Source organism: Pituophis catenifer, unplaced genomic scaffold (assembly GCF_029215685.1).
Source record: "Pituophis catenifer annectens isolate HBS135680 unplaced genomic scaffold, rPitCat1.0.hap2 SCAF_6, whole genome shotgun sequence".
Taxonomy (NCBI): Eukaryota; Metazoa; Chordata; class Lepidosauria; order Squamata; family Colubridae; genus Pituophis; species Pituophis catenifer.
This window is the reverse complement of record NW_027256886.1, coordinates 46,633,092-46,657,560: the sequence shown is the minus strand read 5'-3', so window position 1 is coordinate 46,657,560 and position 24,469 is coordinate 46,633,092. Positions and strand designations below refer to the sequence as shown.

General features: G+C 34.7%; 1 protein-coding gene across 1 annotated transcript in view; it reads right to left on the bottom strand.

Annotated features, from left to right (window-relative positions):
- LOC139318620 (VPS10 domain-containing receptor SorCS3-like) overlaps positions 1-24,469 on the bottom strand; it is a 478,807-nt gene that overhangs the window by 181,266 nt on the left and 273,072 nt on the right. The window contains exon 5 of the mRNA XM_070946166.1: positions 5,702-5,775. Coding sequence (XP_070802267.1) covers positions 5,702-5,775 — 74 coding nt within the window. The remainder of the gene's footprint in view (positions 1-5,701; positions 5,776-24,469) is intronic.

Below are 24,469 nucleotides of genomic sequence, written 5' to 3'. Positions count from 1 at the left end.
GCAGCCTTTTGTTTCTTAAATTTTTCTGCTGTCCCTTTTAGAGAATGTCATCAACTCTATCCCACTATGACTTTCGTAGTCTTCACTCTTATTTTGTCCCTTTCATTCTTTCTCCATATATTAGTGTTATGATTTGTTCCTCATTCATTATCTTTATAAAATGAAAACATTTTAACATGCTTCATTCTTAGCTAACTTTTGTATTCAATTCACATTCCAGGAAAGGAGAATATTTGTAGCTCAGAGTTGAAATTGCGGGTCTTGGGTGCTCTCTGAGCTTGGTTGTTTTCTTGCAGGTATTACCCAAACTAGGGAACATCATCAGTGCTAGTCTTTTTTTCCTTATATTTCTGGGAAGTACTCCTACTGGTAATGGCCGGACTCTCCACATGCCATGTGCTCTGGCATGATGGTCTGTGCCAGCTGTTCCTTGAAATTTGCTATAGTATGCAGATATTTGTTTAATCTGAAGTTTGCATCTGGAATCATGAGCTTTATCATTTTTTGCCCACTTTCTTGTGCTATTTTCCATCCAGCTGTGCAGTTGACTGGAGGTTTATGTCTGACCATAGTAGGTAGGGAATGCTGTCATAGGCATTCATGCAGGAAGAAAAGTTGTTTCTTGGTGGAAGTGTTCCTGCAGGCAAATTTTTCTCATTTGTGTGCTTTCTGAAGCATTTGACACCCATATGTGTCAAATAAAGCAGAATATTTGTAGCTCAGGGTTGAACTGAGGAATCCTTGGTCCTCTATGAACTTGGTTGCTTTCTTGCAGAAGTTTCATTACCCAAACTATGTAACATCATCAATGCTAGGCCTAGTTTGGGTAATGAAATGTCTGCAACAAGCAACCAAGGTGAGAGAGCACCAAGGACTCCTCAATTCACATTCATTCAGTACCCATTAATTTTGGATTCCATTTCTTTTCATATTACTATAAATATTTCTTAATATCTTAACTCCACTGAACTCAAATTACTTTTATGTTCCTCCTGATATATGCAATATTCAGTTCCATCCCAAATGATCCAAGGATTCATTTTTCTCAACATACCACATATCTTTCTACTAGCATTTGCATGAACCCAAAGTGCATAATTTAATCTATTTTTTCTGCTTCTTCACATTTAACGTAATTTGCAATAATATACTCATTTTTATTGCCAAACACAACTGCCTCAATCTTTTATACGTTAATGGTCCAATCCATATTCGTCATTGCATAATACAGTGCATATAACATTTTCAGCAATTCATTTGGGTACTCAAACAAAATCACAGCATTGTCTAGAGTGCATGCATATTTCTGTTTCAACATACACAGTTCTAATGTCACCATAAACATCTCTTATACCTTTATCCTTACAGACATTAAACAATATTGTGTTATTCCAAGCTCAGTTATAATTGATACATTAAGCTTTCCATTTCAATTCCATCATATAGTACTCATAGAGCATTCAGCAATCCAACTTCAATTCCATATTATATAAACCAACAAGCTTAATAAACTTTCTGAACTTTCTAAATTTTTGTTCATTATCACCACTGATACTTTCTCAATCAAAATTTTGCAAACATCTGCTAAGGCACATTTAATATACCAATGCCCCTGTGGTTTTGCATTTATTCCTACTATATGTGCATTCAGTGAGCTGTCAGATTCAGTCTTCATACACACATTAACTATGTTGTACAGCCATTCTATAAACAAGCAACATCCATATTTTAACAATTCCCTGGTTACAGCAGCAGCCTCACCAATTTTCAGTTGTCACAGCATTTATGACTTACTTTTAATCAGTTTCTTTTAGATATTCACATTTATTCCATTTGTTTTGATTCCATTATTTGATATGTCGCTATCAATCCCATACAGATCATTAAAATAATATTTCTATTATTCCCACACTCAAGTTTAACCTCAAATCATTTTATCACATTCATTTTTAATTCTTATTACTTGGTTAAAAGTTCCTTGTTCAGCTTTTTCTATCCATTTTCAAAATCTTTTTTAAAAAATCTGTTTCCCTCTTTTAATCTTAAATCTTCCTTTCCTTTTTGACTACCCATTTTTAATTATTTTCCTAAACATTGTGCAATATCTTTCTTTAGCTACACATGATGTTGGTCTAAATGCTGGTCTATTCCATCTTTAGAATTTCCAGTTGCCCTTGTATTCTTCACTAATTCAATCTTCCAGTTTAAGGAAGTAGAAGCCATGCTTTTTTAATCATTCATTTTTCATGTATACATGTAAATAGATTTAAACCATGTATCTGAGGTGTGATTGCCTATCCTTTAATTCATAGAATATGATAGCACTTTTGGTATTTTTCCAAAGGAGGAGTTGGAGTTGAATGACCTAGAAATTTCATAAACAATTTACAGTAAACAAGCTGGGTGACTACAAAGGTTACAATTTTCATGCCCTTTCAAAATCATGTTAAACCTTATCTAGAGCCTCCTAATTAGAGTGGTGAGAGATTATTTACAAAAATAGCCTCTAGCACGTCCTGTAGTTCACTTTCCTTCAGGGATTCCATATTAACCTTGCACATTTTTTATTTGTTTCTCAACAGATAGTTGTATTTCAAATTAAATATTGGAAAATTTTTTAAAAAATAAAATTAAGGGGACTTATTTGAGATGGAAAATCATTATTTGAAAGAACTTTGCCTGGCAGTATGCCAACTTAAAAGAATGAAAATGGCATGATAGGACACTTGTTCATAGGCACAATGTGTCAGAGTTACTTTTGGAGTCACAAATTCTCAGAGCAAAGATGTCAATTGCAGCCACAATTAATCATTCTGCGCTCCAATCCATGAAAAAGACATATAATTTTACATGGAGAGATGCGACTGCAACAAACCTGTCCAGTTATTATAAGTACAGCAAAAAACACAGCTGTTCTTATTAAAGGCAAAATCTGTTACATTGGATGGAAAAGTATTTGATAACAACTCAAATAACCTACTTTATTTAAAGAACAATGGTATATCATAGTCTGTGTATCTGAAATTCTTCTGTAACCTCACATCTCCTCTGCTTAATAACAGCAAAATTAAACTAAGCTTCTTCTAAAGATGAGACTCTGGGGAATCCCAGGAAACAAAAGAGCAGGAGTTTCAATTCTCTCTTCTTGCTGAGAATATATTCTGCCTCATATAGCTGCTGATGTATAGTCATCTTAAAAGAGTTGGTTAATTTCCAATGGGAAAAGGCATAAAAGAAGAATCTCCTTATCTTTAATGGAATGTTACTGAACTATACAAAATGGCTCACATTCAAAATAAGTAGAGAAAAGTCTTGTCTGTTTTGCCATGATAAGAAACCATGTTTAATATACAGCATTCATTCTACTCAATCTGCTAAATATGAGAACTCTTTAAAGTCAGAGACAGGGAAGCTCCCAGATGTTTTGTAGCACTATTTGCTAAACAATAACATTAAATTTTTTTTAAAAAAAAACAGTGTCTCTAACTCTAATTGTATTTAATGTTGTCATTCAAACCTAAGAGTTATTTCCACTAAATCTGGGAATGCAAGAAAATTCATGACATTTCAAAGCATTCTACGTATTGGTGAAACTTGAAGGTAATGCACAAGCTTTCATTTTTAATGCACTCTTCCTTTGCTTCTTCTAGCCACACGAAGATCAAAAGCATCCTCTTTTTTTTTAACTAATCATGGTTTGTCAACACATTATTTGGTTAATGTTAGTAATAGCTCATTAAAATCAGCCAACTCAAAGTCTGACAATATTAAACCAGCTAATAACATTTATGACACAGTAAAATAGATATTTTAAAATGTAAATTAAAAATAGCAATAAAATTTAAATTGCAAACAACTGCATAGCTGAGCCACTATGTGAATAATTCCCCAAACACATTCAGGAAATCATCCAGATCCATCAAACCATTTTAATCAGTCCTAACATTGTAGAAGTTTATATTGGTCTTCAGTATAAAACTGACGAAAGAGTAACCTTCCCTTAAGACAAGGCTTCTTAAACACTCCCTACCTGGAAATCAAGCAGGACAAAAAACTTATAGAAATCCAATTGCATTACCCATGTTTACCTCAGCTATCTTAGAAAGCGACTATTAGGCAGCAGGGTGAAACACCATTTCAGTTACTTCTGCTTCTAATATATAGAGAAGCATTGCTAGTAATTTCTCTGCATTCATGTTGAAATAAAAAGCCTACATCTATTACCCAACTCCCTTTTAACTACTAGATGGTAGGATAGAAAAAAAGAAACAATAAACTTTTGTAGTATTAACCTTTCAGCTAAACAGCATGTTTTCCAAATTAGCAAAGTACAATATGGGGCACTCAGGTAGACCTCTTTGCCCTTCAAATCTAGACTGCCACCCCACAAAATTGGCAGAAATAAACTGCTTTCTTTTCCAGCACCCAGGTTCTGTAATACATGGACTGTCAGGATTTTTATCCAGAATTACATCATATGAAAGACATATAAATTTAGTAAATAAATAAACCAACCTGACATTAAAATAGCAATTTCAGGTTAAAGGGGCTACCCTTTAAAGTTCTTTAAAGTTCTCCTGCTTGAACAGGGGGCTGGACTGCAGCATCTAGTCAGAGAAGGATGTTCCAGTGGTCAAAGGGATTTAAGTTACAAGATTTATCCCTATTTGAATGTCTATGAATATTTCCAGTCATCCAGGTCATAGTTATATCAAAAGTGGTTTTTATTTTTTGACAATAAAATAAAATGTATCAGCCAGTTGCCTTTTCAAAAAATAAAAACCACTTTTGATATATCCCTATTTGATTGTTCCTTCTTCTGAAAGCATGGCCGAATACAAATGTTCTCTTCCTGAAAAAAACTCAACTCCATTTTTGAAATTTTCTTTACATATCAAGTTAGGCTTTTTATTTTTTTTTAATCCCCAATATTGCATTTGTTCACATTCTTCAACAAAAGCAATCAGGCAAAAATCAGCCATAGGCATAGTTTTGATTCACCAGTTCAATCATACCTATTTCTAATACATGGGAAGCCTTGCAGTTGTTTCCTTATATTTTCTTTGCATTTCTTTTGAGATGCTTACATCTATAACCAAACTCCCTTTAGACAACTAGTTAGGAAAACATGAAAAAGAATAAAGGCAATTATGTGTTAAAGAAGAAAACACAAATATGCATCATAATTCTATACCTTTAAATTTTAGAGCAGAACATCCGTTTTCTCCTTTCAACCCAAAATAGAATTTCACTAACAATATTAGGAGAATAGTTATAATGGAGTATTTGAAAATGTAGTTTTCTTTCCTAAATAAGATCTAAGGAAAGGACAAATAGCATAAACTATGAGCTAACATCCTTGAGTTGGCTGAAAGGAGATCAATTTCCTTTCAGGAAGAGGTCATTTTAGAGAAACAAAACACTTTTCAACTCATGCATCATCTTGATAAAAAAGTATAATTTACTCAATACCCCATTCCTCCAAAACCATCTTGAAGCTAGCACAGTAAATTCTATACCTCTGGAACCAAGATGAGATGGAAGATTAATAAGAAACTAAATAGGGACGCCTCTCCCTTCCTGTTCTGGACAAAACAACTAACAGGATAATACATTCCTAAAAATTTATTGTATGCAATGCTATACAATCCTAATATGTCATACATGAATATGCAGTTTTAATACAAGACAAGGAACTCACCAATAAAATCGGTTTGGTGTGATCCGTTCATGCATGATCTGCCATCTCCTTCCAAAATCCATAGAACTGTACAGCTGAAAGATATTAAGAACCAAATTAATCGAAACTGTAACTATGACAAACATAGTGTTAGTCCACTGTAATAAAGGCAAGGACATATTTTACTGTACTTTAGCTCCTGCTAAATAGCTGTACCTAAATGACCTTGGCTGATTTTCAAAAGATTAAGTAGTGTTGTAGAATTGAATGGTAGACCAGAATTTTTTTAAAAAATCAAGCAAATAAATCAAGAATGAAGTCTTAGGGTGGTGGGTATAATGGACAGATAGTTTTTTTCTTCCTAAAGTTTTCACAGAAGTTCAGTAGTACTGGCTGGCTTGTCACCCAAGCCTGACATCATGGGCTGAGAGAGAGAGTGACTGACTGACCCAAAGTTACTCAGTCAGCTTTCATGCCTCAGGCAGGACTAGAATTCATAGTCTCTTGTTTTTTACCTTGCAGCCTTAACTACTAAGCCAAACTGGCAAGAATAAATCTGCCATTTTCTTGCCATTTAATAATAGGCTGGAAGTTGATAATGTCGAAAAAAAATTTCCTGAACTTCTTTTCTGGAAAAAATTCCACTGCAGGGGTCAAACAGTATTTATATATATTTGAAATTTAATGATAAAGGTATTCAGATATTGTATTTATAGCTTTCATTATTATAACTGATAGTGAGGCGAATTGTTTTAAAAATTTATTACTATGTTCAGTGTTGATAATCAACTCTCAATTTCATTAAATAAAATCCTGCTGATGTTCTGAATTCTATGTCCTATTCATCTCATCTGGTGTGAAACCACACTGATATTAAACTATAAGTACTCAGTTTTTTCAGGCCAAAGAAAGAAAGCAGTGTCAGCTATCAGAGAAAGTATTAAAGTAAAATTAGCTATAAATGTAATCAGAAAAAGAATATTACCAGGAAACAATATAAAATCTGGACCCAAAACTAGAAAGTTAGAATGACTATCTTACATCTTACTGGAAGTACTTGCATTGTAGGGCCGCTCTACAATTAGGCACAGTAAGACAAATATTATATCATCAAAGATACTTTCTTTTAATTCCCTGTATAGATACTTCTGGAATTTTCTGTTTTATATATCAAATGTTGATATTAACGACTTTTACTAGCTAGTGCAGTGCCCTGGACAAGCCTTATAGTCTTGGTTATAATACTCTTCTGAGGAAATCATAATTACTAATCATAATTAGGAATTAAACCTTTGCTTCTGTTTCCAGTTGGATGGGAAGTTGTTTCATTGCTTTCAAGCATGGTGAAAGAACTTAGTCAATATGTTTGAATTTATCCTGCATTTATTTTGAATGGGGTTTTAGCTTATTTGTTTAAAACGTTAATACATTTTGGATATACAGTAAACAGTGATATATTTGACGTAAGTTTCTTTTGTTGCTGAAGGTATGATACAATTGTGTTTTAACGACTTTTCAAATATATTTTTAATTCTATTCTTATTGTTAGATGTTAGCTGGAAATGTGATATATAAGCTTTAAAAGTAAAGTAAAATAAGATACAAATTATACTATATCTGGAAATATGCCAATATTATTCTAACAGAATAGATGCTATTTATAATGTGTGAAAGAAGGAACACACAAGTAAAAATGGCAGAAAAACAAAACATAAGTTTATAGCCTCCATGGCAACACTGCTGCTGAAAAATTGAACACTCTGACAGCGATTAAACATCACAACATATCAGAGAATGCCAGAATGTCTCTATAGTCTTAGCTAAAAGCACCCCCCTCAACCTTCCATCCTTCTTAAAGGCACACATTTAAATTCCATTATGTACTTTCCAAGCATGTTTTATTAAAATAGCAACCAAAGGAAAACAAAGAGAAGGCACAGCATCCCCCAAAACATTGACAACATTATGGAATATACATCCAGTTTTTCTGTGATAATGTAGTTGTCATCTAGCCAAGCAAAGCAGTGTTTGAGGAAAAACTAAACACCCATCTACATAGTTTCCTTGTCCCAGTGTGCAGACACTGCATTCAGCAAATAAATTACTAAATAAGCATTCTTGAAAAGGTGAAATTTCAGAAAGAGATCTAGCTATGTAGGTGTGTATAGATAAGGCTTACTCCACTTTTTCTTTCTTCAAATTATTTTATAGATTAAAGTTAGATTAATAAATCAGAATAAAAATAGTTATATTACAGTAAAGTATGCATAATGTAATTAAAATAAACTTGAAAATGTGGCAAATAAAGTGACTGCAGAAGTCAGGTTCAGTGCCCCTTGAAACCAGCAAATGTGAAATGCAAATCATTCAACCTATTGAAAACACTTACACAAACACACAATACATACCCTATAATTGAAACATGCAGCCCATGACTGAATTTAAAGGAATGGTGCCATAGCAATTCTCCTGCATCAGTTGGATAAGCCTCATTCTCTGAGTATCCTAAATGGTCCACAAGGAGCATCATGCCTAACAGCATGTCCAGACTAAAATACCTAAAGCCATCTTCAGGATGACTTATACTAGAGATAATATCTGGAGGAATGACCTTGGCAGATGATTGTAGCAAATAGGCTTCCAGAAAGATGAAAGTAAGAACTGTTCAAGAAATGCACAACCACGTTGACTTCTACTTATCTTGAAAAAAAAGCCCATCATATAGAATTAATCTATAGAATTATAAATTATAAAAATTGCAAATCCACAAAGCTAATACCCTTGTTACCTAAATTTGCTAATAATATTAAAAACTAAATAGCCCTGCCATCTAACTTTAATAACCTCACTATGGCTTCCAAGAACTACAACTGCCCAACCTCAATTTCAATTGTTATTGAATAAGGAAGGTGGCTATACGTTTGGGCCAAAATGTTCAAAAACTCACCCAAATAAAAATAATAGTTAGAGTCAAGACAGAGAAAATTCAGAGGGTGAATGCTATGGTCAAAAATATCTTGCTCAAAAGGAAAAGGATAGTGAATGCTTAGGCTTGTGTGGAAGGGAAAAATATAATGATATTTTGGGTCCAAATAACTTAAACCTTTAAAAATCAATATTAATGCTTCAGATTTGCCACAAGCAAATTTTTCCAAAAAAGTATGATTGGGTAGTTTGGGACAGTGGTGAAATCCAATTTTTTTTACTACCAGTTCTGTGGGTGTGGCTTGGTGGGCATGGTGTGGCTTGGTGGGTGTGGCTTGGTGGGCGTGGCAGGGGAAGGATACTGCAAAATCTCCATTCCCACCCCACTCCAGGGGAAGGATACTGCAAAATCCCCATTCTCTCCCCACCCCTGGCGAAGGATATTGCAAAAATTCCATTCCCACCCCATTCTGGGGCCAGCCAGAGGTGACATTTGCCGGTTCTCCAAACTACTCAAAATTTCCGCTGCCAGTTCTCTGAACTGCTCAAAACTCAAAACTGAACTTCTCCAGAACCTGTCAGAACCTGTTGGATTTCACCCCTGGTTTAAGGTATGTTAAATGTAAAGAATATACTTCTATCCATTCAGAGTTCTTTATGTATCTCTGGAAAGAACCAACCAATTGTTGTGGCATGTGAATTCTGAGACTTAAGGGGTCAGTATAACATTTGACAATCATGTGTTACACAACTCAAGTCTTCTTTTCTACCAAGAACTAGAGCAAATGCATTTTATTTGAGTTGAGTTTTTTTCCATTAAAAAAAAAGTTTCCTGTTATGAAGCACTAACCCTTTTATGGGAGTTAACCATGTGTCCTTCAGTTACACAACTTGTTCAAAAGCATCCTATCTATCATTGTGGGAACTCAACAATTCTGGGGGTGGTGAAGGAGGATATTTTTTAAAAATAAATAAATAAATTTTGATTTCAGGATGATTCATGGTAGAAGGATTAAACTGTAGTTGTAGTTTTTAGATGGATTTACAGAAAGAGTTAAGGAGGAGGTTTGTTTGATAGCACTGGACTTCTTTCCTTCCTTTCTAGCAGTCATCTATGAATTCCTATGGAAATTAGATGATCAAGAAAAACAGCTGTTGTACTCTGGTATTCTTAAGAGGAAGAGGAAGAAGCTCCCTTTAGTCCCCCTTTGGTTCAACACAGTCTGCACATTATTAATCATGCATGCAAACCGAAAGGTCAATTACGCATTATTTAAAGTAAACCCATAAATGAAAGGGTTCTTTGAGCATAAAAGTGGCATGCCCTTGCTTGTAGGACCCAGAGGAGATGTCAAATGCAGCCAAGAGAAATAAAGTCATTTGCAATCAGTTGCTATGCAGGGTGAAGGAAAGCAAGCTCATTTATTGTGATTTGTGCATATCATTTTGATATGAAGTTTTTCTGGTATCTTTCAAGATGACATTACAAATAGTATATCATTTCAGGGATTGAATATGCAGATTTTTACATGTGCATAGACACACTACCACATGGAATAGCATATGCTACTATAGCAGCATTTTTCTTTTCAGCTCTATATACTGTCATCTTCCTATGTTCAGTCCTAGGAAGAAATAAGAAACTACTAAAAAATAGATTTCCAGTTCAAGGAAATGTATTATGCCACTACACTGGGAAATGCTTATATTAATTCCCATTACAGAAATATATATTCTTTGCAATTGTATTAAGAAAATATGTAGTTCAGCCTTTTCATTGGACTGCAAAATTTTATAATAAAAATAGAATGGAACATATTGTAAATATAACATATCCAGAATAAGTAGTACAGTACAATATAGTACCGATTAATGGTATTAATACTTGGTAAGCGTAATACTTGGTAAATAGAATAATGAGATGATTTGGCAATTTAATTGAGATGATTGATGAAAGTAGAGGTTATATTTCCAGTATTCAGACTCCATTTATTGTAACTGGGGTTTGGAAAAGGGAACTTTAAAAAAATATACAGGTTTTGAACTTACAGTTTCTGGTAATCAGAAAGAAAACTATTCATAAAGATGTTTTTTTTTAAAAAAAAAATGACAGTGATTAAAGGTTATCATGACAAGTTGTTCAAAATACTTTGTTTTTATTGTATATTAAATAAGATTATCACTTTTTGAAGGCTAAGGATGCAAATTATGGGACCCAGTTGAGTAATTATGAGTTCACAAGATTATTATGATGTTCATTCTCCAAAATTAAGATTTTCCTGATCTCAAAAAGCCAAATGTAGCATTTGAAACTCCTTTCCAGTTTCTGCAAAAGCTCTAGCATGTGGTTATTTCAAGTATTGTAACTCTGATGCCTGAAACAGACATAAGAAAGTATACCAAAAGGATTTGGTAAAAAATTACATTAAAAAAAAGATTCAGTATATTTTTTTTCATTTTTACTTTCCTGGCAAGAACCAGCAGAGTCCTGATTTTTTAGAGGTCCTAAAGGTGGAACTTTCTGCAATGTCCACTGCAATTTACTCCCTTTTAGAGTCATCCTAGAAATAGGTGATATATATTGAAATTGTGGACAGTAAAGTAAAACAATGTACAGATAAGGCTGGAATGTCATAACATTCTAGAGATCAATTGACTAATTTGCCTTTCATGTTAGTACTAGCATTTATGTTGTCTTGAAATGAATGGTGAAACGAGCCTAGTGGTGAAGAGGCTCACTTCCCATGCAGAAGGTTGAAAGTTCAAACGTAGGTGGTGGCAGATGTTTCTCTACTAGGGCACAAAGAAAACAAACATCTGCTATGAACTCCGTGTGGTGTCAGAAAGGGCATCCGGCTAGTAAACGCTTAGTTCCATCCAATCGGCCCAACTCTACTCCAAATTAAGGAATTACGGGGTCATTAAAAGGGAGTTTAATGTTGTTTTGAGGTGTTACTTTCTTAGATTTTTTATCTCTAGATTTCATTGTCTCTGTTTATAATAGATGTTTATTTATATTCTCTGCATTTCTGCTGTCCACTCAGGTAAGTCCAAGTTAGTCTTGACTGTTCTAGTGCTAACAAACCTATGCTAATAATGTTCCATATAAAACTGTAATTGTGTTACAAGAAGATTCAGCTGGGACTAGAATGTCATATCACCTATAATCAGAAGCAGCAAGATACTCATTTTTTAATCAAGTGGATGACAAGAATATGGAATTTATTCTATATGATTAATCTCATCAGTTCAGAGAAAATTTCATGCAAGTTTTAAAAATGGTATTCAATTCAGTCATTATTTATAATGTTTTTTTAACACTAAGGGTCAAAACAAAAGAAAAATATATTGTACTGGAAAAAAAGTCAGTTTCTGTAGTTAATCATTTTGTTATTATAGTAATTTGTATCTACTATGATAAAGTTATATTGTTCACTGATGACAACTATGTACAGTAGCTTTAATTATTTTAATGGTTTGCCTCTTTTTGACAATATTCAGATATGTGTAATTACAGTATATATTTAAAATAAATAGCAGTTTTAAAAAAGATAATTGCCATCATCTGGTAGGAAGAATGAAGGAATGAAAGCAGGTTATGACGACTACTTGAAATTCTGACATGAAGTTTTATAGCTTCTTTCAATAAGGCATTGCTCAGAATAAGTCATTATCTCAAAAACTGAACATACTGAACTTAAAAATGAGAGGTTCGTGCCAGTATTGCTACAGCAGCAACTTGTCACTGCCATTGTCATTTCTTCTATAGCAGATTAGTACTAAGCTTACATAGAGTTGAGTCAATTCTTCAGCAGGCTTGGCTGCAGAGATTTCTTATCCCAGGGAAGCAAAATTAATCCTCTAGTGTTTTCCAAATCCTTTGAAGCCTAGAAGTTGTAGTGGAATCTAAATTATATGATTCAAGCAATTATTACTCTGTACTATTTGGGATAGGGACCTGTGCACTTCCAATTCCACCTACGTAGATCTCTTCTCCAAATGGCATTAAAAACCATTTTTATACATAGTACAACTGACTATGCAATTAAAAATCCAGAATATTACGTAAATCAGATAGTCCAGACAGCATTGGGCAAGAGAATGGCAGATGAACCAAACCTACACCAAACAATTATGAAAGTGTTAGTCATTCCAAGCCAACCATGTTATACAAACCCAAACCCAATAAGCTATGGTGCAGGGTCTAAGCTCATACAATTGATTCTCTAAGGAGATGGGCTAAAACATACAATGAGCAAAATCATTAGGATGATTCTTACAAAATTCTATATAAAGAAATGGCAGTTTACAATATGCTGTTCAACAGAGTAGCTGGAGTTTCCGCAATGACACCTACTGTTTTCTGCCTAAACAAAAAGACATAATAAAATCTAGCTAGCACTACCATGTAAATAGATATAACCAAACAGTACATGAAGATTATATTCTTTCAAATTGTGACCCTTGACTGAGTAAATGAGGATATAAAATGAAGCAGTAAGAGCATATAACCTGATTGGTGGCTAGTTGAATTTAGCATGTTATGTGAATCAGGCTCTAATCATAAAGATGTCATCAAATAGTATGCATGTAAAATTATACCTTTCTGCTGTAGTTATCTTATTTTGATGATGCAAACAATATTACAGTATTAGTCTCAGTGGGAAGCTAATTTCATTGAGACTAATCTATGAATTTAGTAGTTATTTTCTTTTATATCATATTTGCATCAAATTAATTTTCTAGTTAAAATAGTTAAGCGAACAAGTTGCCAAGCATTATACTTGTAAGGACTAGAGGTATAAGACGGTGAGGTAGAGACATTCATTCTGTAAACTTATATCAACTATGTCCATCATGCATTCCACGAGTTTCAAAAGGGAAGGAGAAACAAGTTTAGAGATTAAACTCAAGAGTTTCCTGCTTCTTTATACTGTAGTGACCAAGTGACTGTTGTGTTTGAGGCTTCATTCTTGTCTACAATAAATAGTCTAATAGAGCCAAATTGTGTCTTCGTATATTTTGACAAATGTATTGGAGATGAATTATGTGTTAAATCTTGAAGATGTATGATTAACTACCAAGCATATTTGGGAAGCCTAAGAGTCCACTCATATTCTCATATCTATAGGAAGAAAACTGTCAACAAGGATTAAAGTATGACTGCAGTCCCTGTAGCAATCCTGCTAGCAGTCTGTCAAGCAACCCACGTGTTGCTTCAGTATCAGAACAAAGCAGTGGCCTACAGTATATGGACCATTTAAACTATATGTTTAACAAGTAGCCTAGTAGGTGGGGCAGACTTTAACCCAACTGTCAGACTCCGTATCAGTCAAGATTTAAGATTCTATAGCATTGCTAGAGATGCTGAAACCCAGTGATGCTGTGAACCCATATTCTTGCCTATTAAATGTGACAGGAATCCCAAGAAAATTACTGCCATCCTTGCTCAATGTGAAGTTTGCATCTTCCTGGAACCAGATTACTAACCAAGGTGAGGACATCTTGCATGCTGGAGAATTAAAGGTGATGCCATCCTAGACCCCCCCTCCCAAATATTGCAATTTTTGTCATGAAAATGGTTTCCACTTTTAATCCAGGAAAGCCAACTCTTTAAACACTTTATAAAGGTCTAAAGTGACCAGAATTTGCAACACTTAAAAGCTTCTCATAAGCTGGCTCGTTTTAAGGTTCACATTGCATTACATTTCTGTTTGAAGAAGAAGACATTGAAGACATTGATTCCTTATCACATAAACTAAAATATTTCTTTCATTTTTCTGTCTTCCACCTTCCATTCTGTCCCCGGAAAACACTGAATCCCTTTGAATCCAGAATAAGGATTCTGTCGCTTGGGCTACCCTGTGAACATTTTTGATTGTGTTCAACAAGAGCCGAACTCTTAAGTACAGGTTCTGATATGGGATTTGTCTTTTCTCTCCCTCCTTGCAGGAACAACATGGGCCTGGTGGCTCAGCAGACTGATAGCATTGTGATTAACACCAGCTGTCTGCAATTACTGTAAGTTTGAATCTCACCAGGCTCAAGGTTGACTGAGCCTTCCATCCTTTCTAAGGTAGGTAAATTGAGGACCCAGTTTGTGGGGGCAATAAGCTGACTTTGTATAAATATACAAAAGTATGAAGGCTATTGCTTAATGCATTGTAAGCCGCCCTGAATCTCCGGAGAAGGGCGGCATATAAATAAAAATAAAAAAATAAAAAAAAACAAGGAGGAATGACACTATAATAACTGGTTATACATCCTCTTTTTCTTGAGACAGAAATTGCTACATTTCTAATATAAAGCTAGCCAAGATTTTGGAACATTAAAAACTATCAGTCCAAGCTGCTCATGTTTTATATAAGGCAATCTTCAGTGGAGACTCCAAATGACGTTCTTTCTAGGGACCTAAGAGCCCTTGGATTTTATAATGTCTCATCAAAGGTTGGATATCACTTTAGTCATAGTTGATCTATTTTAGAAGATAATCCACTTTGTTTCCTATCATGGCCATTCTCTGTCTCTGAGGTAAAGTATCTATTCATTTAACAAGCTTTCTAGAATCTCAATTTGTCCAGGCACCTGATTTCTGACAGAAACTACAGTTTATAGCACATGTTTAGAAAGATGCATTTCAGCTATTAGGTGTAAAGCTCCATCTATTGTCTGACAATCATTCATAGGCAAAAGGAGGAACAAAAAGATAAATATTACTGTAGCTTTATATATTTGTTGTTACATAAAACTGATAGCAGGATGATTGGCCTGTTCTTTTACTTGTGGCTATAAAGACTGAGAGTGGTAAGGCAAGAAATAATATTAAGGAAACTATCAGTAGGCTTTCCCACATTTGATCAGTGTGATGTAGGAAAAAAAAATAAAGCCCAGTTGTACTTTAGACATCTAATTCTGTTTTGTGTAATTTAATTTTTCTAATGTAGAAACTACTTTATAATTCCTTATATTGTCTGCATGCCATCAACTAAGACATATAATCCATGCAATGGATTAACATTCATCAAATGAATTCCTGATTATTTTAAAACTCTATATGACTTGGATCTGGGATACCTGAGAGAACGCTTTCCATATACAATAATCTCACACACACACTCATCAGAAGAGCATCTTCGGTCTCTGCTAATTCAACTTCTGCCCCTTCTAACTAGCCCTCTTTTTGATGGTTTCCGTATTTTTCATGCCATTCAACTCCTAGCAACTCTGAACAATTCAAAGATAAAAATGTACATCTTTAAAGACATTATTTTAATTATTGATCCTAATTTTTGTCTAATTTAATTCTCATTAACACTATAAATAAATTATAGTAATTTAGAATTACTATAAGCATATTTTTTAAAAATCAAATAAAAATATTGTAACAGTAGATTCTGTTTAGGAATCTGAAGAATCTTCCATTCCTTTGGCTATTCCTGGCTCAGTAACTCTTGTTTCTTGCTCTGTCTGATAAAGGCAACTTACAATTGCTTTTACATTGACAAAAGGAATAATTTAGTTCCTTTACTGACATTATTCATTCTGTGCTATTTATCCTCTCATTTCACTCCACCATTTTATATCATGCTAATTATGCAGCAGCTCACATATTTTAGACAAGATTAACCAACACTGAAGTGCAGTGAATTTATCTTTCCATAATCCATCCTAAATTTGGAGTGAAGTTAATTTATAGAGATGATAAATGACTTGTTACTTCAAATGTCTCTCGCCCAGCTGTTTGTGAATGTTTCAAGCTGATAACTATGCCCTATGAGGTCTGATTATGTACTCAACTGACAATGGGTTAGGTAATGTTTTGAGTAGATATTTTCTAGGTAGTTTTTCTTTCTTTCCAGATTTTTAGGTACACTATTATATTCAGATTTTTTTTTATTTATTTAAAACTATTCTATATTTATTTTTAAGAGAAAATCATTACAACTTCTATTGTGTGAATCTTTTCAGCCAAAATAGAAACTAGGTTTCCAATTCAGAACATTTTTTTTCACATGGTATTTGTGCCACTCCCAGATTGGCTGTAGACCCCTTGAACTCTCACTGTTCTCTAATCAATGACTGAACCAATTTATTTTTGGCTCATCTAGAACAGAAGAGTAATTGTTCTGCAACTAGTCTCCAAACAGAAATGTTGGGGCTTTGCAGAATAACTGAATTCCTTTGGCTAGAATTCTTACCTCTTCTTCATCTTCTTGCAGAGGTAGTTTCACAATTTCTTCTAATCTAAACAGGAGGATATTTTGGCAGTCCAATATCTTTCCCTAAATGCTCAAGGATTTGTTTTGTTGTTTGCTTTTGAGAGTGCTAAATGCCATGCATGAAATCTTCATTTTTGCACGGATAGGAATGCAGTATAACTTTATTGTTTGGCTGCTGTGTTTTCCATTCCCTGATTGTTAATCAGTTCATGTAGCATAGTGAACATTTTGAGACCAGCTGCAGTGAGGTTTTTCAGTGTCTAATGAATGAAAATAGTGCTGCTGTGGAAGTACATGGCAAAGAATTTTCTTTTCTTTTCCCATACAAAGAAGCCTAAAACCATAAATACCACTGCTAAAACATGCATATTTAGAGCCTCTCTTACTAATGCATTGTTCCTAAGCATTCAAAAGTCCTTTTTATCCTTTGTGCAACCCTTTCCACTCTAATGCCAGCATTTTATGTTCTATTTCTTTTCCTCTCACTTGCCAATTTTGGTTTTCTGTTTCAGGGCTTTGCTTCCCCTTATCATGTTATACCATCCTCAGTGGTTCCCTGATTGACTAGCTGTTATTCTTGTCTCTCCATCTAGCCCTGGCCTCAGTAGTGAAAATGTGGTTCCAATTAGTCAATAGCAAAATGTAGAGCTTTTATTTTATGCAAGGAAGATTTTGGATAACAAAAGCAGAGATTAGCTGGGAGCAAGGCTTTTAACTAAGACAAACTATTTGCTTATTTGATTTTATGTGCCACCCAACTTTCAGTAACTCTCAACAGTTCATAGATAAAAAGAAAAAAAAATACAAAACTGAACAAAAAGAAAGAAAATGGCAAAAATGACAAAAACAATAGACAGGAAATTGGGAGTAAATAGTTCACATAATTGCAAATAAACAAAGCTAATGTGGCAAGACCAGTTGATAAAGAATAAACACCTCTTATCCTCTCTGACTTGTTTCTCTTTTCCATTCCCTGAAAAGCACTTCATAGTATAAGGCTCCATCTTATAGTATATCTAAGTATACTATGAACAGTAGAGATGAGAGATTGCTATAGGCTAGCTATCTCTGAAATGCTCTTAACTGCCCAGGTTAAAAAAAATGAAATAAAACAAATCACAAGTATCACTAAACCACCTTTGTGCAAAAAGAAAGTTCTTCAATTTTATGATCAGTCTGGTACAGGTGCATCTTATATTTCCTATATCAAAATTAAAAGCGGTTACTTTGCTTAGACTTTTTTTTTCAGATTTCTTGCTTTATTATACCCAACAAGTTTGATGAGGAATACTTCAGGATTTTATTTTCTTTAAAGTTGTGAAAAAGCTGGTTTGATTTTGCATTTCCAGGGAAAATATGTGATTTCTTTTTTTACTTAATACTTATCTATATTCTGACTAGTGCACATGCAAGAAAAAACAGACTTATATATTAATATGTGTGACAGTAATCCAAACCAGAAATAGACTGATTCATCCATCCATATCATAGAACAGCAGATGCTATTCATATAAAACAGGAAGCAATTGTTATCCTCTTGCCCTGATTGTCAATTCCCTGAAGAAATCTGACTTGCCATCATGGGAAATTATCTGTATATTTTAAAGACTTAAACCACTAAAATGCAAATATTTATTAATATTCTATAACAAAAAGCTGGATTTCATGCTATGCAAAATAATCACTGATCATTGACAGGGAGATTGCAAGAATCTCTATCAATGCATGTTTAATTCATAGTCCTTTCTACTTAAGCAGTATACCGGAAAAGATTAAAATAATTAAGTCTGTAACTAACATTGTTTCTGCAAGATTCCATGTGTTTTCAAATGATCTTTTCAACCCTAAACACTATATGACTGTTTCTGCCACAGGGGGCACTGGTGAATTTAATCAGTTCCGTCAACTCTTTGATATATTTTGCTGAAGTACATTCTTTCTGTCTAATGCTGGAAAGACCAATATTCCTTCTGGGACACTCAGATAAGGTTCTTTGTATACCTTATTCCCAAACAATCATGCAGGATTTCAATATTGTAAAATGTTAGCATTAATAAGAAATTAAAGGAAATAGAATTCATAACTCTGGAACAATGACTTTTTTGTTTTCCCAATTTTTTTTTAAAAAATAAACCTAAATACTGATATGGATTTAATTGCTGTTACAAAGGATAGCATTGCCTTTCCTTTTCTAAGGACAAAACATACATTATTAATCCATACTCTTGGCAAGTAAAATAGGGCAACTAGAACTAAAACTGAGAGTCAGTCTCAGATTATTATATCAGAGAATGGAAATAGTTCTGTTTCTTTCTTCTACGCCCCAACACACACGGCAACTGTTAGGATATTTTTCACATGCCTGCCAGAGAAAAGTAAAGCCTTTAGCTGACGTAGTAATTCTATGAAATTGCAGGTCAATGCAAAATAAATGATATTGCATCAGTATTGTGGTTGGATTCTGGCCTACGCAAAACAAGCAAAATCTGGCTCAGCAACATTCAAGTGCCGATGATTGTGTGATCCATCTCAGACCTGAAAGTCATAGGCAACATGCTTCATTGATACAGCAGGTGAAAATCTGACTGGATGATCTGGCTTACTTTGAGGTAAGTGGCTTCTACACACAAGCAGGGCCTGTGCAAAAGGGCAAAAAAAAAAATATGCCTAAAATGAAGCAAGGTACCTGCTTCAATCTTGTAGGCAAAAAATGCCATGTTCCTTTGCAGATCTGCTCCCTTCAGCTTCCTTCCTTACTGATGCTGAGTCTAACTGAAAGGTAGATTTCCTCTGATCATTCCAAGCTTTCCAGCGTTTGCTGCTTCCACCCATCAGTCAGTTTTCCACACTTCCTCATGGCATGTACTTGTCAGGTTGTATTTCCCAGTTCATTACGTTCCATTCTATTATGGATTATGTAATAATCATAAGTACTATCTGCCTTGACTTCATTATAGCAAACGTGAAGGCATACAAATCCTGATTGTCTTCACCTTAGTCAGGAATACAGACAGAAAATATCCACATCATTTGATCTATGCCCCAATTTGCTGTACTGAATTGTCAGTTTTTCTTTAAAGTCCTCCTCCTTAGCAACTCTCCCACCCCAATTTAATGGACATTTTTATCTACACCATCAAATAAATACCCTGTTTCCCTGAAGTTAAGACCCAACTGGAAAATAAGCCCTAGCATGATTTTTCAGAATGCTAATAATTTAAGCCTTACCCCAAAAATAAGCTCCATTTAAGATGGTCAACAGACGGAGGCATTTAGTACTGTATTTCCCCCAAAATAAGCCATAATGCGTCTTTTGGAGCAAAAATTAATATAAGAAAACATGGTATCCCTGCTCACCATCAGGAACAGCAAGAGATTAAACTTGCACAATGAGATTAATGTCCAGCTTGTTTCGCAAATATGGATTTGAGTTGGCGACTTCTTTCCGTCACTAGTTTTCAAACCCTTTCAAGAAATCAAGGCCACAGAGTCATAGCTAAGTGAACTAAATGAAAAGTGTAAATGCAGATCCATTCAACACTAATAAGGTCTGACAAGTGAACTAGCAACAGCTATTGTACTGAGGAAACCATTGCCACTGAACATCACAGCTGATAAACTAGCATGTTCCAAGGATTACCCCTGGGTGATCTCAAATCTCCTTATATTGTCCATTGCAATGCATCCAAAAATAACACAATAACATAATGCAATCACATTGTTACACCATCAGGGGATCAGGCAGAGAAACAGTTTTTGGCCTTTAATTTCCAGAGTTTCCTTCTAGCATTTATAATCTACAACCAAACTGAAGTCAGCAATTGAATACAAAGTTTATTGCGGAGCTTGGATGATTGAAAAGATCATGGCATTTCAGGTGGATGGTTTTTGTCTGAAGGTTGCCATACCAGCACATCGGAGAGTGGAACACTATCTTTTTCTCTATGTGCTAGTTGATTTTTTTTCTACACCCAGAAAAGTCTGATTTAAACAGGTGACCTTCCATAACTGACATATACTTACTACCTGCAGTCTACAGCACTAAACTTAGTTTATGAGAAATGAATGTTTATGAATGCAGAATTGCTTTTATTTACATTTAACAAAAATATAGCTTGCACTTCCCAAAGTAATACGCCAACCAGAATGCATTTTTCCATGTTATTTTTAACAAGGTTTTCAACTGAAAAAAGAGAGAAAGAAATGTCTATAAAATGCAAAAGCGGGAAAGGGGGAGAGAAGAGTTATAAAAAATGTTCCAAGCTCATGAGGAAATGGGATGAAATGAATTTACTAATCTGTTAACCGGGCCTACCTTGAAAATAAATTGTGTGAAATTTATTGTATTGTCAACTAATAAGCATCCCAGAGTCATATTGCTTGATTTGGGTAGCCTTTTCAACCTGGTAAGTTGCAATTTTTTCTTTGTTTACTTTATTAAATTAATAAATGAATAATTTGTGTCAGTTTGTGTGTGTATATACAGCATGTATGTATATATATCCTTAAAATATATAAGAATAAATAAAAGAATAACAAACATCCCAAATCAAGGACTACTGGAAAAAAGATACCTTTCTAACCAGTTAGTTCCATGCTGGTGAACCTTTGGCATGTGTGCCACAGGTGGCACATGGAGCCATCTCTGTGGGCACATGAGCCAACGATCAGGTCAGCTCCACCGCACATGCCTATGCACCTCCCGTCAGCCATCTGATATTTGGGCCTCTGCCGGGAGACTCATACGCATGCGCAGGGGGGTTGCACAAGCATGCGTGGGGGTAGGGTGGGTGCGGTGGCCCCCCCATGCCCCATTTTTGGTTCCAGGAAGCTTCAGGGAGACCTGCTAACACCAAAACAGGAGTTGTGCACGCATGTGCAGGGGGTGGGCGGAGCACGAAGGGTAGCATGTGCATGCGGGGGAGAACGCGGGGATACATGCACATGCACGGAGGCAGGGTCTGGGGTGGGTATTGCATTATGGGTGTTGGCACATGCACATGTGCTGTTGCAGATGTTGTGTATGGGAACAACAGGCTGCAGATGAACCTGGAATGATGAAGATCCAGTTGTTTTTCATCTTTAGTTCTATATGGTGTTGCTCACCCTTTTGGCCTTTAAGAAGGTTTTGCCTGCCACTGGAGATGATTGACAGGCTAAGAAGACCTTATTTATGTGCTGTCTGTCTCCTTGGTTCTGTTTTGTTTTTGTTTCTGGGGGAGGGGGTTTGCATAGTTTTAAAGTTTTAACGTACATAATTTTAAAACTTCAATTGCTTTTCTATTTATCTTTTAATGTTCTGTAAGCTGCCCAAAATCACTTTATCAGGGAGGTGGGTGGCATATAAATTTAATGAATAATTAATTAATTAAATATTCATTTTTATTTAAAAGCTTTTTGGTATCTGAGGATTTAAGAAGAGTTTAGAGAGTAAAACCAGAATTTTGAAGATTCCTTTTTCCTATGCATATGTAAGGTGATTTTAAAAAAACCCTGAAATTCCTAAACATCCAGACTAAACTGGCAATTCAATAAAACAGGCAAAACAAAAATTACGGAAAATCATGTGAGGCAACCATGTGCCATGGGACATTATGAAATCACTTTAATAAGTAAGCGTTAGAAAACTAAATCATCATCCTTATGGAGACAAATTTTTATATCTGGATCCTTGTAATGCAAGATAGATGACAACATGACCCAGGAGATTCTTCCTACCTCAATGCATCTGACAGACTCAAAAGGTCAAACTGACACTTAACTTAACAATCTGAATGAGTTTTTTTTTACTCCAGCAGAGGTGACCTTTATTGTTGGAAACTCAATAGATTTTGAGAAATTGTTGCTTCTGCATAAGTGATGGGTGCAGAGTCAGCATTCTACACTGTATAAGTTTCAGCAAGTTTACTATGCAATAAAAACTTTATACCAAAATAACAACATTTTATGTAATTTATTGTAATGTTTTCTCAAGCTCTCATCTCAAGAATCTGTAAAAGCTATAGGTACGGCATCATAATTATCTGCATTGAATATATGGATGTCTCAAACTTTATTGCTTTGTTTGTTTTTCTCTTCTCCATGGATACAATCTAATTGTTCAATTAAATTGCTGCTTAGATTATTGAAGAATGAGCAGCCATTTGACTGCGGTAGTCTAGGACAAATACTGATGTATGGATGAATTTAGATTGAAATTATGACTTTAGACTGGCATCTGTTCAAAAATTGACATGGTTTCAATATTCTTCTATTACAGCCATTCTCAAGGTTATTGAAATTAGTGGCGTTAAAGACAGAATCTGCATAGATTTGTATCCATATATTAGAATTTGAATAAATAGTCAACAGAAAATCTAGTCCTGTGGCTAGATTAGGTAGATAGATTAGGTAACAAGATCATTACTGGTTAAAAGTCATTTGTAGACAAAGATTGCCATCTTCTGGACATTCACATAACTTCATCCAGTGCTAATATCTGGCTCGGGGCTCAGGTCATTCCATAACTCCACCCTAAAAGCAGGCAGTAAAAAAAAATAACATAAACACACACATACCATTCCCCCCATCCCACCTAAGGAGAACTAGTGTTGGACATTTGAGGCAGCCACATTTGATTTGCTGGGTATAATGAAAGATACCCTACAAAGGAAATCACTCTAAAGTGTTATATACAAGTGATGGAACAGACAACATGGAGAAATTGCTTTCCTTCCATACTGATATTTAGCTGACTGCACTATTTCTTACATTACAATTTCATTCTGTAATAGCTATATGAATTAGCTATTAGAGAGAAGCTTTGTGCATTAAACTATAAATGCAAAATGTATGCTTTTTATGCTTATGTAATCTAACTGGATAAATTCCCAAGATAAAAAACAAATTTCATATACAATAAAAGCTTAAATTTTATCATACCATTCCATATGAGGTTATTCTGGAACTCAGTGTTCCCATAAATTATTTTTGTATGTCATACTGGGCACCTTGTTCTATGATAAATGTATGCCATGAACGTATATGAAGAAAAGATTCAAAATACTGAGAAGGAAAGAGTTTCAGAAGATATAATTCAGAACATTACAAAGGTAGCCATTAAAAATCTATAGCCTATATGTGTCAGAGGGTGAATTATTTTGTTTATTCAAGAATGGAAATTAGACCTCTTCCAATTAATTAGTCATCACTATAATGGAGCTGATGAAAGAGGGACTCAAACTAGCCAATCTGAAACTTTAATTTTGAAAGTATGAGTTTGCAATATGTAATTTAATAGTTCTGATTCAGGATGGTACCTGCTCATGTTAATAATCTAGTCATACAGCTCTAGTAGACACCTGACACTTAGAATGGTATATTCCTTTGGAAACTACTATTTTACCCACAACTGTGCTAAAATCATCATTGGGATTGTGTACGTTTGTTCATACTTGTTTTGTGGTAAGAAGATTTCCATATCGTGCAGAGGTCTTCAAACTAGGCAGCTTTAAGACTCATGGACCTCAACTCCCAGAATTCTCCAGCTAGCTATGTTGGGAGCTTCTGGGAGTTGAAGTTGAAGTCCACGAGTCTTAAAGCTGCCTAGTTTGGGGACCCCTGATCTAGTGCAAACTAGTGCAAGAAAGACTTTTAAGCAATAAGG